The following is a 17,361-nucleotide window of genomic DNA, read 5'->3' on the forward strand; positions in this document are numbered from 1 at the left end:
GCCCGGGGCGGCTTCCCGAGGAAGGGGGATGGGGTGGCAGGAGGCGGGGCGGACCCGGGCCGGTAGGGCGGGGTCACGCTCGGGCTGCGCGCCCGCTCTGCCCAGTCCGACCCGGCCCGGCCCACCCCCGCTGTCCCCCGCGGAGCCTCGGTCGGGGCGCAGCGCCGGGCCCTGACGTCTGCAGCGCCCGGGCCGCCAGCCCTCTTGCTCCGCTCCCGGCCGCAGGTCGTGTTCGGGCGCTGCGGCTCCTGCGCGCCTCAGACAGTGACTACCGCAGTAGGAGCGAGGCCGCCAGAGCCCAGGGAGCCCTGCAGGCCTCTGGGGCAGCGCCGGGTGTCGCGGTGTTTGCACGGGAGTGGGCATGTAGACAGCGGGCAACCCAGGAGCAGACCGGCTAGCTCAGCCCGCTCGCCGCGGTCCCGTCGGAGGTGCTAACTGTGCGTGTTGGCATCTCCCAGGCGCCACAGGGTTGGATGGCTCAGGGCTCGCGCTGAAGCTCAGCGAGGCTAGAGGCCGGTCCCCACGTCTCCAGGCATCAGGGCTGCCCACCAGTGTCCAGGCGGGCAGGGGGGGCGACTGGACGGCCAGACAGGTGAGCTCTCGACGGGCTTGTGGTGTGACAGTTTGGAGCTGGCTGTTTCATGCTGTGGATTCTACCTGATGCCATGTCAGAGGAGTTTTAGTTGTTTTTGAGTGTGTGTGTATGTGTGAGGGTGATACGTAATTCTGCTCCGGCATGCTCTGAATTCATATCTAAATGAAGAAATAAGGAAAGGTGACAAAAAGGCTTCTTCCTGGTGGGCACGAGCGGGGCTGGGGATGAGGCAGACCCAGTCCTTCCTGGCAGGTCCCCTCCTGTCAACTGCAGATGCAACAAGTATCTGAAAGCCTTGCTCCCACTCGGCTTGGCCCTGGGCAGTGGTTGGGGCAGGACGCCCCGGTCTTCAGGGTTCTTGAGGCCTTTCGTCTGGGGGGCGGGGGGGGGGGCAGGAGTCAGCTGATGACAGTCCTGTACTTCCTCTAGGCGTTTGGCAGGTCTTCCCGCTGGGCCAAGTTGGGTTTCCTGGGCTCTCGTCTCAGGGCTTCACCCTGGCCCCTAATGGGCCGGACTCCCCAGCACCCAGGATGTCCACGTTTGTCTTGGCCAGAGCTGCCACATGACAGGAGCCTGTGGTTCACCAAGTTTTGCCAGTTGAATGTGCGCCACATGGTGTTGATTCAAACGGCATCATCAGACACGGCCGGAGGCACAGGGGAAGGAGTGGCAGCTGCCTGTCACATGCCGTGTCAGTGTCATGTAACTGTGTTCCTCTGAATAAAGGCAGTTTGCCCGTTTCTTAGCTAAGTGGTATTTGATCTTTATGGCTTTTAAAAGTGTTTCCAATAAAATATTCACAAATAGGGAAGACACCTTATTTCTACACTGTCCTCGTGCATATTTCGGAAATCGTTTTGCCTCCAAGAGCTGACAGTTCCTTGAGACACGAGAAACTAGAAACCCCCGAATAGACCCCGGTGTCCGCCTGCTTGGTTGAAATGGTAAATGCTAAAAGTGTAAAACTGCCTTTTAAAAAACATTCTCTCCAGACTTGCTTCGCTGGCTGCCTGTTTGGTTGCTGCGTTCTGTGTCGGCATGGTTGCTAGTTTCCAACAGGAAATCTTGGAGACTGTCAAATTTGTGACCCAAGAAGTAGCAGCTAAATGTCTGGGATGCTGACTCGAGGCTGGTTCGTGTTCTAAGGTAAGTTACAGTTCTGCTGATGTGCATCTGTCACCCAGACCCTGCTGCTCTGACGTTCCTAGCGACAACCTCTGAGGGCATTTGGGTGCCAGGCAGGGGTGTGGCCTGTGAGCTCTGAGGAAGATGTCCGAGTGTAGTGTTTCTGGTAAAGGAAGTAAAAAATAAGTCTCTGGGCGAATATCCCACTGAAAGGGTGCCCCCTTTCTCTGTAACCCCTCTGGGTTTTGTCACTGCCTCCTAACTCCTGACTCTGGTCCATTCCCCACTTGCCATGCCCTTCCCGAGCCCTCTGGTGGGACTGTCTAAAGTGAAGTAGAGAGTCCTGATGGGGGGTTGGGGGCTGGGTACCTGGGGGTATGATCAGCACGTGCTGAGCCCCCAAGGACAGTGACAAAGACCAGGCAGAGAGGTGGGAGGAGAAAAATGATGGAGAGACCTGGAAAGCTACCGGCCTCCTCACGAGGGTGCTAGAATGCTGGGCCAAGACGTTCCTAAGGCCCAGGAGCCGGGTGTCCGATCTCCGTGGTGGATATGTAGGAGGGGACAGCAGGGAGGTGTTGCTGGAGGCTCTGCTCAGGCCTGAGATGAGGCGACACCATGCTGGATGGAGATGCTGAAGCAGGGGGCAGACCTCAAGACGTGCGGGGATCGGGTGCTAGGGACGAGGAGACAAAGAGGCTCCCAGGGCCGTGCGTGTCTCCAGAGCAGGCCGCTTCTCTCTTCTCCATTGTCTTCCTCAAGGGGTGCTGGTCTGGGCGCACATGGCGAGGGGCAGGAAGAGGCCCACGGCCTGTGTGTCTCATCGGGCTGTGTCCCACATGGGTTGGTGGGTTCCCGTGAGGCACAGCCCTGGGGGGGTTGGCAGCCCACCCGCCAGGCCTAGGGGAGAGCCGGCTGTGCTAAAAATACCGACCGCGTGGGTAACAGGTGCTGGGCTGCCCTGGGGACCTGCCCTGCTGCCCCACGTGGGGCTGGCGGCGGCTCAGGCCTGGTCCTGGTTTCCCACAGACCCTTCCGGGCATCCCCCACTCCCCTCCTTGTTCTCTGCCTGTTCCCGTAGGGCAGGGCCAGGCATGGGCACAACTTGCTCTCCTTCTTGGGGTGCCCCCCCCACCGTGTCTTGTTGGAAGTGCTTCCGCAGCACGTGGCTGGTGGGTCCCTGAGGTCAGTAGGCGGGCAGGTGTGGCCGGCTGGGCAGGCTGGCAGGCTGGCCTCACAGAGGACAAGCCACCCTGGCCAAGGAGCGGCTCGTGGCACTGGTTCGTGGCACTCGCAGGGTCCCTTCCTGCGCCGGGTCCTTTGTTACAGTGTGGGGCCGGTTTCTGGGCCCTGCAGGCAGGGACCTTCCGTGGGCCTGTCTGCCTAGGCTTGTCTGGGTCTGCGGTTGTCTGGAACGAGGCCCACTGTGGCGGAGTGTACGTCGGCAGAGCATTTGGGAAGGGCAGGGAGCAGCTCTGTGTGACCCGTCTCACAGCCAGCTCTGGTGGCTTCCCAGCAGGCAGGAGCATCTGGCCGGGTAGGGGTGGGGCCTGTACACTGCTCTGCCGGCAGGCCACGGGCTCAGGCCGTGCCGCTCCGCCTAAGAGACACACGTGTGGCAGCTGCTGATGGGGGGGCAGGAGGCTGAGGCTACATGTGGTCGGCCCACTGGACCTGACCCCCAGGATGCCGCCCCTCCTCTGGAGCTTGCTGGCACCCAAGGGTGACAGGCATTCTCGGGTGGCAGGCCTGGGCTCGTGGAAGAAATAGGAAGCTCTTGGGGCTGGAGTCTGCTGCGGTCTCGGGCCCGGCTGCCCCATCTCAGCAAGGGCCAGAGACCAGAAGGGAAGGCAGCTGAGAGGCGACAGCGCAGGGAGTCAGGGTGCCCTGAGAGGTGAGGCCGTCGGGGTGAGTGAGCAATGAGGAGTTTCCTTGAGGAAAGGCTGCTAACGAGTTCATGGGTTGGGAAGGTTTATCTTTCCGAAATGTGCACCTGTTTCTGTGGAAGCCTTGGAGGTCCTGCCTGGGTGGGGTGAGGAAGCAGCATCACAGGGAGCCCATCTGGGAGGGAGAATTTGCAACAGTCAGACCTGGCCGGGTGGTTCCTGCCTCTAAGAGTCCGAGGGGCGCACTGGTTTGGACATGCAGGCTAGGCACGGACTGAGGCCCTAGCCCTATGGGCAGCGCCCCTCTGGTGCCCACCCTGGGTGGGACGTGGGCCTCAGAACGGAGCTGGGCAGAGGGTGGACGTCAGATGGCCCGTGGGGCTTGGCCCCTGCCTCTGGCAGTCTGACCACCATCCCTCCTCTCTGCCCGCCTGTGGCCTCGGCTGGATGGCACTGTTTCCTGAGCTGTCCAGGCCTGGGAGCGTTGGGATGGGGATGGGGGTGGGACTCAGGACCTTGGAGAGGGCCCCAGGTAGAGGAGTGACCTGTGGTTTTCCTCCCTTGTTGCTGGCCAGCGTCCTGTGGCTGAACGGGGCCACTGGGCCCTAACGGAAGCTGGCAGTAGCCTGTCTGCTTCTCAGCTTCACCCCAGCCAGCCTCAGTGTCCCTCCGGCCTCCCAGGTTCACACCCAGCCCTGCCTTGGACAGCGCCCCAGGCCAGCTGTTTTCACAGCGCCGGGGTCCTCCTGGCAACATGGCAGAAGTGGAGTGGCGATTGCTCTCTTCCAGGCTGGGAGTCCCCGGGGCCCTCTCCAAGTGCTGTTGATTTTCTCTCTTAACGGTCATTCAAATCCGTTCTTGTCATTAGTTAAAAATACTTTATTGAAGAAACACGTAATGCAGGTCCCAGGTCAGAAGTGATCCAAGTTTGCAAAGGCACATAAGCATCACTCACATCAGGAAACAGTACATCTCTGGGTCCCAGAGCCCCATGTTTGCCTCCACCACCATGAATTTGCTTGTCCTGGTTGTGAACTTCTTGTAAATGGATCCAGGTAGCGGGTACGTGGCTGCTTTCCTTCAGCACCTGTAGAGTTTTGCCTCCCAGCGGCTTCTGCGTACGGTGTGGTGGGTGTGTGTTCCTCTGGGGATAAATCATGCCTCATGACCCAGTGCACCCTTGAGCATACGGGGGAGGGTGCTGCTGTGAACACAGGCACCACCTCATCTGGTACAAGTCGAGCGGGCAGACCACGGTTCTGCAGAGAAGACCCCAGAAGCGGGGCCCGGAGTGACCTTGAGGCACTGTCTATGACCTAGGATAGTGTCACACTCGAGCAGTGGCCTGGTGACCAGATGTGTTTTTTAGTCTTTGCGGGGGGCGGGGGGGGACCTGTGCCAGTGCTTTGCCCCTTTTCTTTTGGGCTGTCTGCATTTGCATGTTCTCCCCACACCCCAGACACAAGCTCCCCGTGCTCTGTGTGCGTGGCTACTGCGTCCTCCGGGCCTGCTGGGTGTTTATTCTCTTAATGGTGTCTTGATGGACGCTGGGCTTCAGTGCAGCCCAGCTTCTTTTTTTTTTTTTTTTAATTTTTTTTTTTTCAACGTTTTTTATTTATTTTTGGGACAGAGAGAGACAGAGCATGAACGGGGGAGGAGCAGAGAGAGAGGGAGACACAGAATCAGAAACAGGCTCCAGGCTCCGAGCCATCAGCCCAGAGCCTGACATGGGGCTCGAACTCACAGACCGCGAGATCGTGACCTGGCTGAAGTCGGACGCTTAACCGACTGCGCCACCCAGGCGCCCCTGTGCAGCCCAGCTTCTAAACTGGCTGCACAAAAGAGTGTGTTTTCTTCTGATAGTTTTATTGTCTTACTTTACATCCATTAATTTTTTTAATGCTTATTTATTTTGAGAGAGAGAGGCAGAGAGAGAATCCCAAGCAGGCTTTTCACCGTCAGCCCAGAGCCAGAAGCTGGGCTTGACCTCAGGAACTGTGAGATCATGACCTGAGCCGAAACCCCAAGTCAAACGCTCAACCGACTGAGCCACTCAGGCGCCCCCCCCCCCCCGCCATCCATTAATTTTCAAACAAAGATGTGCTGATGGCCCACTATGTGCCGACCACCCAGAACTGGACCCCCTAGCAGAGGCAGACGCTCCACGAGCATCTGCTGAGGGTCCCTACCTTGCCAGGTCTCGTTCCCTGGCGATCCAGTGTCTTCTTTCCAGGCTCACCACAGGGCGGCACCTCATAGTGGCTGGAGAGGACTTTCCAAAGGGGCATCCCACGCTTCCTCGAAGACCGGTGCCATTTGAGCCTCTGTGGCCCGTGTCCCCTTCCACCAGCTGGTGGCCAGTTGAGCCTCCTTTGGTCTGTAGTGCACATGCTCACCATGCTTCTCGCTGCCCCAGGGCGTTTGCGCATGCTCCCCCCCCTCACCCCCACACACCATGCCTAGCTCCCCCAGACCTGTTCCCCACTGTGTCTCTGGCAGCCCTCCCAGAACTGACAAGAGCCTGTGTGGCCTTCTTCATGTGGCCTGAGGGTACCATCTGCCTGCAGGTCCCGGAGCAGTCCTGCCCACCATGGACCCAGACCCCCAGGCAGGCGTGCAGGTGGGCATGCGTGTGGTGCGCGGCGTGGACTGGAAGTGGGGCCAGCAGGACGGCGGCGAGGGCGGCGTGGGCACTGTGGTGGAGCTTGGCCGCCACGGAAGCCCCTCGACCCCTGACCGCACGGTAGTCGTGCAGTGGGACCACGGCACCCGCACCAACTACCGCGCAGGCTACCAGGGCGCGCACGACCTGCTGCTCTACGACAACGCCCAGATCGGTGCGCGTGGCGGGCCCTGGAGGGGCAGGGGGCAGGTGACAACGCCCAGATCTGCGCGTGGGGTGGCGGCGGGCCCTGGGCGGGGGACAGATGACAATGCCCAGATGGGTGCACGAGACAGCGGCCCTGGAGGGTGGGGGGCAGAGGCCCCGCGTCCCCTGACCCTGCCCCGCCCCTAGGCGTCCGCCACCCCAACATTGTCTGTGACTGCTGCAAGAAGCATGGCCTGCGGGGTATGCGCTGGAAGTGCCGCGTCTGCTTCGACTACGACCTGTGCACGCAGTGCTACATGCACGGCAAGCACGACCTCACCCACGCCTTCGAGCGCTACGAGACGGCCCACTCGCGCCCGTGAGTTCCGCCCGCCTGGCAGGGTCGGGGCCCTGGCCTGTGACAGCCAGAGCACCTGCAACACCTTTCCTTGAGGTGTGGCCGAGGTCACGGTCACTCCAGAGGCCTGGTCACTGGCACCAGCGCCCCACCGCCCACCTCCGTGGAAGGCAGCCTGTCCGCTCTGTCCTGGCACCGGCCCTAGAGCCAGGCGTGGCTGGTCCCCCGGTGCAGCCGTGGTGGGGGCACTGAGGTGGCCTGCGTCCCCTGGGGAAGCCCCCGGGCAGCCTGTGCTGGGAGCTGACCCAAAGGCGTAGCTGGGGAGGCACCGTTGCTGGGACGGCGGGGGCGGGGGGATGGAACTAGGAGTCCCCTGGGCTGGGGTGGCCCCCCAGAGGCACCACCCACGGCTCCCTGACGCCTCCCCTGCGCGTGGAGGGGCGGTGTGTGCTCTGGCTCCCGGCTGCCTGCTGGCCAGAGTGGGAGCAGGGCCAGCTGCCTGGGCGCTTCCGGTCATTCTTCCATTTCTACGTTTCTACGTGCTGAGCCCTCTCCGGGCCAGGCTGTGTGCAGAGCTCCGGGAACAACCCTAACAGCGCTCAGCCCGGGAGGAGGCGCTGGGTGCCAAGTGACTGCATACAGAGGCCCTGCTGTGAGGGGCCCAGAGCGGAGGGCAGGGACCTGCTGGGCCAGCCGCCCTAGGGCAAGAGAGCTGGGTGGGCCGGAGGGCTTGCACATCGCCCTGCTTCCCGTGTGGCCCAGCACCCACTTGCTCTCTTGCAGGGTCACGCTGAGTCCCCGCCAGGGCCTCCCCAGGATCCCGCTGAGGGGCATCTTCCAGGGGGCGAAGGTGGTACGGGGTCCTGACTGGGAGTGGGGCTCGCAGGACGGTGAGTGGGGGACCAGGCCGCCCCTGGCTGTGGCTCAGCTTCACGGCACGGGCTTAGCCTGCTGGTGGGACCCTTGTCTCCCCAGGCGGGGAAGGGAAGCCAGGCCGAGTGGTGGACATCCGTGGCTGGGATGTGGAGACAGGCCGGAGCGTGGCCAGTGTGACGTGGGCAGATGGCACCACCAATGTGTACCGAGTGGGCCACAAGGGCAAGGTGGACCTCAAGTGTGTAGGCGAGGCGGCTGGTGGCTTCTACTACAAGGAGCACCTGCCAAGGCTCGGTAGGGGCTGGCCCCGAGTGGCCCACACCCGCCTGCCCTGCCACCCTGCCGCCCTCCTGCCCCAGCGGGGTCCTGGGGCGGCGCCGGGTGGGGCTGACCTCTGGAGGTGCCGGGGAGGAGGGATGCTGCTGAGGGGGGCCTGTTGCCCGCCCCCAGGCAAGCCGGCAGAGCTGCAGCGCAGGGTGAGTGCTGATGGCCAGCCTTTCCAGCACGGGGACAAGGTTAAGTGTCTGCTGGACACAGACATCCTGAGGGAGATGCAGGAAGGCCACGGCGGGTGGAACCCCAGGATGGCGGAGGTGAGCCGCCCCACCTGCTGAGCCCCCTGTACCCTCCCTTCCCCGCATCCTCTGGACCCCTAGCCCTCCCGCTCCACCCAGCCACGGTCTCCATGACCCGCCACAGTTTATCGGACAGACGGGCACCGTGCACCGCATCACGGAGCGTGGGGATGTGCGCGTGCAGTTCGGCCATGAGACCCGCTGGACCTTCCACCCTGGGGCTCTCACCAAGGTGCATGGGGGGCTGGGCCGAGCCCGTCTGTTCGCTTCTGCACCCCCTCCGTGTACCTGCTCAGCTCTGGGAATGCCTTTCTCCAACCCTGAAGGGAGAGGGGGGGGCTCTACAGGGTCTAGGAGGGACTGAGTTCCCCGGAGAGGGATCCAGGTGTAAAGGGATCCAGAGGGTGAGGCACTGGGGGCTGGCGGAGGCTGGGGGCTTGCTCCTGGGCCTAAGGAAGCCACTGCTGCATTACAGGTGGGAGGTGACTTTCTAAACAGCGCTCCCTATGGGTGTGGGGAGCACATGGGGGGCAGCAAGCGGGAGCGGTGGGAAGGCCCTTCAGGACGGAGGGTGGACACTTAGCCGGGGGTGGGTGCGGGTGAACACTGGGAAGCAGGGTTGTGTGGGTGGGGCGGCTACCCCTAGCACGGTCCTGGACCCGGGGGTTGGGTGTTGGTGGGGGGGGGGGGGTATCACAGGACAGATGGTTTGTAGAGCAAGACCTGTACAGGGAGGGTGCAGCCAGGAAAGGTTTGGGGACTGGGGAGGAGTGGCTCCTGATGCCCCTGGTCGTCCCAGGACCCCACCCCCATCCTTGTGTTGGTCTAGATGGGCCTCAGCCACACTGCCTGCTTCTCCAATGGTGCATAGGGTCAGGCCCGCCTTGGCCTTCACCCCAGAGTTGGCTTTGGTCTGATCTGGATGTCACTGCCTGGGTGCCTCTCTGGCTGTCGCTCCCACGGCTCTGGGGCTGGCCACCCAGGGTGGCCCTGGTCACTGTGGCCCTCATCCAGCTCTCAGTCAGGTGCCGGGGTCAAGTTGAGGCTCGCCTATCCTGTGGAGTTCAGTGGAGGTGGCTCCCTGCTCTAAGGCCCCGGGCAGCCACCCTTGCCTGGGGGGTGCCCCTCACATGCCTGTCTGTCACTCAGCACAACGCCTTCTGGGTGGGTGACGTGGTGCGGGTCATTGATGACCTTGACACGGTGAAGCGGCTACAAGCTGGGCACGGCGAGTGGACAGATGACATGGCCCCTGTGAGTGCCTCCACCCACCCCCGCCTCCCTCACCCCCTGGGAGACCCGCCTGTGACCCTGCCCTCTCCCCACTCAGGCCCTGGGCCGCGTCGGGAAGGTGGTAAAAGTTTTCAGAGACGGTAACCTGCGTGTGGCAGTCGGCGGTCAGCTGTGGACCTTCAGCCCCTCCTGCCTGGTGGCCTACCGCCCTGAGGAAGATGCCAACCTGGACGTAGCAGAGCGTGCCAGGGAGAACAAAAGTGCGGGCACCCAGCTTGGGTGGCCGGTGGGAGGCAGGGCCGCTCCCTGGGCCACCACTTAACTCGAGCCCTGCCCCACCCAGGCTCCCTGAGTGTTGCCCTGGACAAGCTTCGAGCCCAGAAGAGCGACCTTGAGCATCCGGGGAGACTGGTGGTGGAGGTGGCCCTAGGCAGTATGGCCGGGGCTCTGGACCTGCTGAGGAGGCACCCGGAGCAGGCGAGCTCCCGAGACCCCTGCCTCTCCGCCCCTCCGCCGGCCAGCCCCAGGGAGAGGGACAGAGGGCCGGGGACTGACCCGCTGGCTCTCCTGGCAGGTGGACGCCAAGAACCAGGGCAGGACCGCCCTGCAGGTGGCTGCCTACCTGGGCCAGGTGGAGCTGGTGCGGCTGCTGCTGCAGGCACGGGCGGGCGCAGACCTGCCCGACGATGAGGGCAACACGGCGCTGCACTACGCGGCCCTGGGGTGAGGCCCCGGCAGGGGCGGGGTGGGGGGTGGGCCTGCAGGTCGACCCATGCAGATGGGTCTGCAGTGCGCCTCCCGCTCCCTCTTCCGCCAGGAACCAGCCGGAGGCTGCCCGGGCGCTCCTGAGCTCCGGGTGCGGGGCCAATGCCCTTAACGGCACCCGGAGCGCAGCGCTGCATGTGGCCGTGCGGAGGGGCTTTCTGGAGGTGGTGAGGGTCCTGTGTGAGCGCGGCTGTGACGTCAATCTGCCTGTGAGTGCCAGGTCCCCTGGCCCTACCCCTGGGGTCAAGGATGCGGTGGCATTCACCTCCCTGCCAAGTGACCGCTGCCCCCCTCCCCCCACACACACCCCGGCAGGACGCCCATGCGGACACACCCCTGCACTGTGCCATCTCGGCGGGCGCCGGCGCCAGCGGCATCGTGGAGGTCCTCACTGAGGTGCCGGGCATCGACGTCACTGCCACCAACAGCCAGGGCTTCACCCTGCTGCACCACGCGGCCCTCAAGGGCCACACACTGTGAGTTTGGGGTGGGCGTGGCCGGTGGCCAGCCTCCTGAGCTGCTGGGCCGCTCTGGGGACACGACCGACCCCCGATGCGGCTCCCTGCTCCCAGAGCTGTCAGGAAGATCCTAGCTCGGGCACGTCAGCTGGTGGATGCCAAGAAAGAGGACGGCTTCACGGCCTTGCACCTGGCCGCCCTCAACAACCACCGGGAGGTGATCCAGATTCTCATCCGAGAGGTGTGGACGCAGCCGAGGGGCGGGGGCGGGGCCCTGGCCGGAGCCTGTGCCCACCCTCCCCCCTCCCCTCTCCCCAGGGCCGCTGTGACGTGAACGTCCGCAACCGGCAGCTCCAGTCCGCACTGCACCTGGCGGTGCAGCAGGCCCACGCGGGCCTCGTGCCGCTGCTGGTGGACGCTGGCTGCAGCGTCAATGCCGAGGATGAGGAGGGGGACACGGCCTTGCACGTGGCACTGCAGCGTCACCAGCTGCTGCCCCTGGCGGCCGATGGGGCCGGGGGGGACCCGGGGCCCTTGCAGCTGCTGTCCAGGGTGAGGAAGTGTGGGTCTGGGTGCGGCGGAGGTGGGCCGCGGGGGCCGTTCGCCTCCGCCTCGGGCGCCGGCCCAGGGAGCCAGGCCTTCCTGGGGGCGGGGCGGTCTGGGGGACTGCGGCCAGGGGCGTCCTTGCGACCCCGGCCGGGGCCCTGCGTTCCTGAGAAAATGCGCTGCTGACCAGCCTGGGAAAGCCCCCCCCCCCCCCCAACCCCGGGCCCCGTGGGGGCGGGGCGGGGGAGGGGTACTGTCTCCGAACCCCGCCCCTCCCCCTGGAGTCCCCCGCTTCTCCTGCCCGCCCGTCCCCCGCTCTGACGTTCTAACGGCCTCAGACAGCGAGGGGTGCCCAGGCCCCTGACCCGAGGCCCGGGCGGCCGGGCCGGTCCTGAGACCTGCCCCGGCGCCCGCCCTCACTGGCGTCTGTCTGCCGCGCAGCTACAGGCCTCCGGCCTCCCGGGCAGCGGGGAGCTGACGGTGGGCGCGGCGGTCGCGTGCTTCCTGGCGCTGGAGGGCGCCGACGTGAGCTACGCCAACCACCGCGGCCGGAGCCCCCTGGACCTGGCCGCCGAGGGCCGCGTGCTCAAGGCCCTGCAGGGCTGCGCGCAGCGCTTCCGGTGAGCCGGGCGCGGTGGGGACGGGTCCCGGCGCGCGCCCCTCCCCCCGGCAACGCCTCCCCTCCCCGCCCCCGCCCGGGCCCTCTCGAGCCCCCTCCTCCGACCGCAGGGAGCGGCACGCGGGCGGCGGCGGGGGCGCGGCCCCGGGCCCCAGGCTGGCGCTCGGCACCCCCAACACCGTGACGAACCTGCACGTGGCCGCGCCGTCGGGGCCCGAGGCCGCCGAGTGCCTGGTGTGCTCGGAGCTGGCGCTGCTGGTGTTGTTCTCGCCGTGCCAGCATCGCACGGTGTGCGAGGGTGAGTGCGGGGGGGGAGGGGGGCGCCGGGGGGCGGGGCCCGCGCCGGCCCGCCCGCCCGCCCGACCGCGCGCTCCCCCCGCAGAGTGTGCGCGCAGGATGAAGAAGTGCATCAGGTGCCAGGTGGTCATCGGCAAGAAGCTGCGCCCAGGTGGGTGGGGAGCCGGGCCCCGGGCCCACGTCCCCCCGCCCGGCCCGCCCCTCCTGACCCCGATCCCCGCCCGCAGACGGCACGGAGGTGGCCGGCGCGCCCCCTGCGCCCGGCCCGCCGCGGCAGCTGGTGGAGGAGCTCCAGAGCCGCTACCGGCAGATGGAAGAACGCATCACCTGCCCCATCTGCATCGACAGCCACATCCGCCTCGTGTTCCAGTGCGGCCACGGCGCGTGCGCGCCCTGCGGCGCCGCGCTCAGCGCCTGCCCCATTTGCCGCCAGCCCATCCGCGACCGCATCCAGATCTTCGTGTAGTCCGCGCCACCCCCCCCCCCCGCCCCCGCCCCCGCCCCGCGTCCCGGCCGCGCCCCGCCACGTTCCGGAGCCACGTCCCGCCATCGCCTTCGCAAGCCCCCACCCCGCGTTTTATAAAAAGATTCTCGGACTTTTCCGCCTGGTGCCTGCCTGGGGCGGGGGCCGGGCCGGTCGGCACCCGGGTCCCTCCCCGCCGCGCCGCTGCCCCCTACGCGGACAGTCCTGACCGGCCCCTCTGCCGCCGCTGCCCCAGATCCAGGCTCTGCGCTTTGGCCCGTGCCCCGCGCGTCCTGCTCTTTGTGGCGCTCACAGCACAAGACGCCTGCCCGGACCCGTTCTCTGGGCCAGGCACGGGCCGCCTCTCACGACCCTGGCCTGGGGGTTCGGGAGCGTGGTGTCCTCTAGAAGCCCTGGGTCAGCCAGAACCCCTGTGTCCGCCCAGCTGGGGGTCTTCCTCGTCATCTCCCCGGCCCCTTAATCTTTTCCTGGGCCGACTGTGTAGTCGCCTCCGACCCTGTTCTCTCGGTGGCCCTTGGGGGTCCCTGCTAAACAGGGAGCTGGGGAAGGGGTCTCTTTGGGGCCGGCGGCACCACTAGTGTCTTAGGACGGTTGAATGTGGAGGGGGGGTACAGGCGCCGGGGAGAGGGCAGGACACAGGGTGGGAGGGCCAGTCTGAACCGGGCAAATATTGAACCACGAAGAGCTTAAAGCTGCGCTCAGCGGCCGGGTGCTTTTCAAGAACCACCCGAAATGCTCCCCCGGAGCTGTCTGCCAGCACCTTGGCACTGACCCCGTCGGCTGGGTGTACTGCTGTCACTCGGCGCCAGGCCCGGATGGAGAACGGGGAGGGTCAGACCCCCAGCCCGGCCTGGCCTTCTGCCTCTCCCCTCGCTCCCTCTCTGCACCAATCCCTGTTGACTCTGCCTTCTCAGCCCCCACCCACCCACCCCCAGATCCCAGGTCCCCCAACCCGGAGGAGCCCTCACCAACATCCCTGCCCGGCTCAGCTCCTGCAGCCTACAGGCCGTCCCGTCGAGGCCTAGGGCCTCAGGACACCACTTCCCTGCCTGCCCGGCCAGGCCCCTTCCCGGCCTTGGCCCTGGCCACGGGTCCGGGGCTCCCACGACCCCGGCACCTCACGGGCTTCCCCCCAAGCCCCGATGGGGTGCCTTCTCTCCCGCTCTGACAGCTCGGTCCTCTGCCACACTCCCCTGGCCACCAGCCCCCTCCCCTGCCTCTCGCCCCGCCCCCACTGCCCCGCCAGCGCCCGGTACTCACTCTCCTAGTCCCCTCCCCTTTCTCCGGGACCCTGTCAGGCGGCCGCGTGCTCCGGCAGGGGACTTGTCCCAAGTTGGCTGGAATGGAGGTTCGCTCCCAAGCTTCATTCGGTGGCGAGGGAGCTGAAGAGAGTCCATCCAGGGAAAAAGCTGGTCTCAGGACCCCAAGTGACCTCCCTTCCTTGAGCCCGAGACTCTATCCCTTCTCTAGCTGCCTGGCCCTCCTCACCCCCCCTCCCCAAGTAACCCCGCCCAGCAGGCCCTGCCCAAGCTGCTGCCACCGACCCACAGGCCCCGGGTCCGCACCCCACACTGGCGGCAGGGCTGTCCTGACAGCGGGGACGGCCAGTTGGTTCCCTTCAGGGGCACGCGCCTCCCCCTGCACCCACCCCTGTAACCCGAGCCGCTTCAGCGCCTCCCCGCGCAGCCCCACTGGGCCCTAGGCCCCGACAGCGAGTCCGCAGGCGCCATGGGCCTCGGGGCCTGCGTGTCCTCGGCGGCGTCGGGGGCCCGAGCCCAGGCTGGCCGGCTGGGAGCTGTGCTGGGTGCCTTGTGCCTGCTGCCCGTGCTCATGATGCTGGCCCGGCTGGGGGCCCCCTCGGCCCGGCTGGCAGCCAGCGCAGTGCAGGTGAGAGCAGGGCGGGACTGGGCAGAAGGGTGGGCGGCCCGGGGGTCCAAGGGCCTGCGTGTTGGGGGAGGGGGGAAGTGGGGGCGGGGGTTGGCTGGGTGGGGGATGGCAGCATCAGGCCTCCAGCCCCGCCCACTCCGACCTGGCCTGTGGTTAGTAACCTTTTTCATTCTGGCTGTAAAAGTAACACTGACCAGGGTAGAAAACCCAAAAACACACAGAGCCCAAAGGAGGGGATTTCAGCACTCCCTGAACCACGAACCCCACCCCGTTTCCTTTAGTCTTTTTTCCGAGTGTTTTCAGACACAAGTCTGGTCCCGACTGCCTCCCCACGAGCCCTTGCTTTCTTTGAAGGGAGATCTCGCCGCACCCAATCCCGCGGGTGTCCTCGCTACCCCGGGACCTGGTCCTCTGCCCCTCCAGGCGCCCCGCAGACGCCGCTACACGCTGACCCCCGCCAGGCTGCGCTGGGACCACTTCAACCTCACCTACAGGTGTGACCGTGGGCCACGATGTGGAGGGGAGCGTGCCGCAGCCTGGCCGCCACCCCTGACCTTAACCCCCACTCCAGGATTCTCTCCTTCCCACGGAACCTGCTGAGCCCCAGTGAGACCCGGCGGGGCCTGGCCACCGCCTTCCGCATGTGGAGCGATGTGTCCCCCTTCAGCTTCCGAGAGGTGGCCCCCGAGCAGCCCAGTGACCTCCGCATAGGTGGGCACCGTGCCCCTGCCCCCGCCCAGCCCCGCGGCCCCCTCTCAGCCCCTGTGCTCCCCCAGGCTTCTACCCCATCAACCACACGGACTGCCTGGTCTCTGCCCTGCACCACTGCTTTGACGGCCCGACAGGCGAGCTGGCCCACGCCTTCTTCCCCCCGCACGGGGGCATCCACTTCGATGACAGCGAATACTGGGTCCTGGGCCCCACGCGCTACAGCTGGAAGAAAGGTGATGGCCTGGCCTCCTGTGGGGCCCTCTGCGCCATGGTGGGCACAGCAGGAGGGCTTTGGGGGTGGTGGCTATGACTTGGGGTCAAGTAAGCAGGAAGGGGGAGGCTGGGAAGAGGCCATAGGCCTGGGTTCCAGGAGCCCTGAAACCCCCCTGCCCCCCCTCCCCCCTGCTGCTGGAGACAGAACCGGAGCTACATTCCTGGGGGCCGAGCTCACTGCCTCTGCTGGCCTGGAACGTTCTTATCTTCCCATGGCTGTGCCGAGTGAGGGAGGCTCCGTGGCCGCACCGCAGCAGATGTGGCCACGGCAAGCAAGGCTGGCGGGCAGAACGGGGAGGGCTGGGCCAGGGTCCGAGGGCCTGACCCTCGGGACCCGCAGGCGTTTGGCTCACCGACCTGGTGCACGTGGCGGCCCACGAGATCGGCCACGCGCTGGGCCTGATGCACTCGCAGCACGGCCGGGCTCTCATGCACCTCAACGCCACGCTGCGTGGCTGGAAGACGCTGTCGCAGGACGAGCTGTGGGGGCTGCACCGACTCTACGGTGAGTGCCGTGGGTGGGCGGGCTGGCGGGTGGCGTGCCGGGCCGGCCCTGAGGACAGGTTGCCCTCTCGCAGGCTGCCTGGACCGACTGTTTGTGTGCACATCCTGGGCACGGAGGGGGTTCTGTGACACCCGCCGGAGACTTATGAAGAGGCTCTGTCCCAGCAGCTGTGACTTCTGCTACGGTGAGGCCGGTGAGGCAGGGTCCCCGGTGCCAGCTCGGGTCTGGCGGGGGGGCGGGGCACTGATGTGGCCCTCCCTCCCTGACTCCGGAGCAGAGTTTCCCTTCCCCACGGTGGCTGCCACTGCACCGCCACCCAGGACCAAGACCAGGCTGGTGCCCGAGGGCCGGAACGTGACCTTCCGCTGCGGCCAGAAGATCCTCCACAAGAAAGGCAAAGTGTAGTGAGTGGCCCTGCGTCCCCGTGACCCCCCGAGGGTGGGTGGCGGGTGCTCGGGACCCTGCCCAGCCTCCCCACCCTCCCCGCAGCTGGTACAAGGACCAGGAGCCCCTGGAATTCTCCTACCCTGGCTACCTGGCGCTGGGCGAGGCGCATCTGAGCATCATCGCCAACGCCATCAACGAGGGCACGTACACGTGCGTGGTGCGCCGGCGGCAGCGGGTGCTCAGCACCTACTCCTGGCGGGTCCGCGTGCGGGGCTGAGCGCCCGCGGGGCCAAGACGGCCGATAAAGCACTTTCTCTCTCAAGTCTGTGCACCCTTTCTTGGGAGGGCGGGCGAACAGCCTTGGGTCCTGCGGGGTGGGGCCATCCAGCCTGTGCTCAGCTGGATGTGGGGAGCCTGGGGCCCGGACGCCCCAACTTCCCCACAGGCCAAGGCCAAGGAAGGCTTCTTCCAGCTGGTCCTGGAGAAGTGGGGAAGAGGGACCCCCACACGTGAGCAGCATCGCTGGGGACATAGGCTGAGCTGGTGGGGCCCGGGGTCCCTGGCTGTGTCTCGGGGGTCCCTCAGGGATGGGGAGGCAGGAAGGCTGGGAAGGGCCGGACCACTGTGCCCGTGAGGCCTCCAGTGGGAGCGAAAGGACCGACATAGCAAAGCTTCCCCCCAAGAATATCTTATTGCGTCTTAAAACATGTTAACCTTGGTACAAAACCGGTCTCACTGTGGCCAAGAACTCGCATGCCGGCTCTGGGGGGCCTGGGGCTGTGGATGCCCTGAGGGTAGGAAGGTGCAAAGGAGCCTGAAGATTAAATAGAAAAATCCCCCCCACAGCTCCATTCCAGGGCCAGTGTCCTAACAGTGCAGTCCCCAGTGGTCACCGTGCTGACCTTGTGTGTTGGGGGACACGTGTCCGCCCACACTGGCCACCTACAGATGCCCCCCTCTTCGCAGGGAGAG

General features: G+C 65.8%; 2 protein-coding genes across 5 annotated transcripts; both read left to right on the forward strand.

Annotated features, from left to right (window-relative positions):
* The first annotated feature begins 470 nt into the window (after positions 1 to 470).
* On the forward strand, positions 471 to 12,637 carry MIB2 (MIB E3 ubiquitin protein ligase 2). 4 transcript variants are annotated; one of them, XM_042951643.1, is made up of 20 exons: positions 471 to 592; positions 1,588 to 1,741; positions 6,174 to 6,443; positions 6,623 to 6,794; positions 7,557 to 7,663; positions 7,749 to 7,943; positions 8,100 to 8,242; positions 8,349 to 8,456; positions 9,374 to 9,478; positions 9,555 to 9,717; positions 9,801 to 9,934; positions 10,032 to 10,180; positions 10,275 to 10,431; positions 10,538 to 10,698; positions 10,795 to 10,921; positions 10,999 to 11,232; positions 11,668 to 11,846; positions 11,956 to 12,143; positions 12,228 to 12,293; positions 12,370 to 12,637. In XM_042951643.1, the coding sequence occupies exons 3-20, from the start codon at positions 6,197 to 6,199 to the stop codon at positions 12,606 to 12,608; spliced, it is 2,874 nt and encodes a 957-aa protein (XP_042807577.1). In that variant the 5' UTR covers positions 471 to 592; positions 1,588 to 1,741; positions 6,174 to 6,196; the 3' UTR covers positions 12,609 to 12,637. The 4 variants fall into 4 exon arrangements, with proteins under 4 accessions (XP_042807577.1, XP_042807578.1, XP_042807579.1 ...); XM_042951644.1 differs by lacking the exon at positions 12,228 to 12,293; XM_042951645.1 differs by lacking the exon at positions 9,374 to 9,478.
* A 1,534-nt stretch (positions 12,638 to 14,171) lies between these two features.
* MMP23B (matrix metallopeptidase 23B) lies at positions 14,172 to 16,691 on the forward strand. Its single transcript, XM_042951660.1, has 8 exons — positions 14,172 to 14,513; positions 14,868 to 15,007; positions 15,085 to 15,224; positions 15,290 to 15,457; positions 15,838 to 16,002; positions 16,076 to 16,186; positions 16,280 to 16,406; positions 16,492 to 16,691. The coding sequence occupies exons 1-8, from the start codon at positions 14,355 to 14,357 to the stop codon at positions 16,664 to 16,666; spliced, it is 1,185 nt and encodes a 394-aa protein (XP_042807594.1). The 5' UTR covers positions 14,172 to 14,354; the 3' UTR covers positions 16,667 to 16,691.
* Positions 16,692 to 17,361: the final 670 nt, after the last annotated feature.

This window comes from Panthera leo, chromosome C1 (assembly GCF_018350215.1).
Source record: "Panthera leo isolate Ple1 chromosome C1, P.leo_Ple1_pat1.1, whole genome shotgun sequence".
NCBI classification, from domain to species: Eukaryota; Metazoa; Chordata; class Mammalia; order Carnivora; family Felidae; genus Panthera; species Panthera leo.

Coding starts and splice junctions, on each gene's coding strand:
- MIB2 (XM_042951643.1), top strand. CDS start 6,197: ATGGACCCAGACCCCCAGGCAGGCGTGCAGGTGGGCATGCGTGTGGTG. Junction 8,457..9,373: donor ACCCTGGGGCTCTCACCAAG/GTGCATGGGGGG, acceptor TCTGTCACTCAG/CACAACGCCTTCTGGGTGGG. Junction 12,144..12,227: donor GCATCGCACGGTGTGCGAGG/GTGAGTGCGGGG, acceptor CTCCCCCCGCAG/AGTGTGCGCGCAGGATGAAG.
- MMP23B (XM_042951660.1), top strand. CDS start 14,355: ATGGGCCTCGGGGCCTGCGTGTCCTCGGCGGCGTCGGGGGCCCGAGCC. Junction 15,008..15,084: donor CACTTCAACCTCACCTACAG/GTGTGACCGTGG, acceptor CCCCCACTCCAG/GATTCTCTCCTTCCCACGGA. Junction 16,407..16,491: donor CACAAGAAAGGCAAAGTGTA/GTGAGTGGCCCT, acceptor CCCTCCCCGCAG/CTGGTACAAGGACCAGGAGC.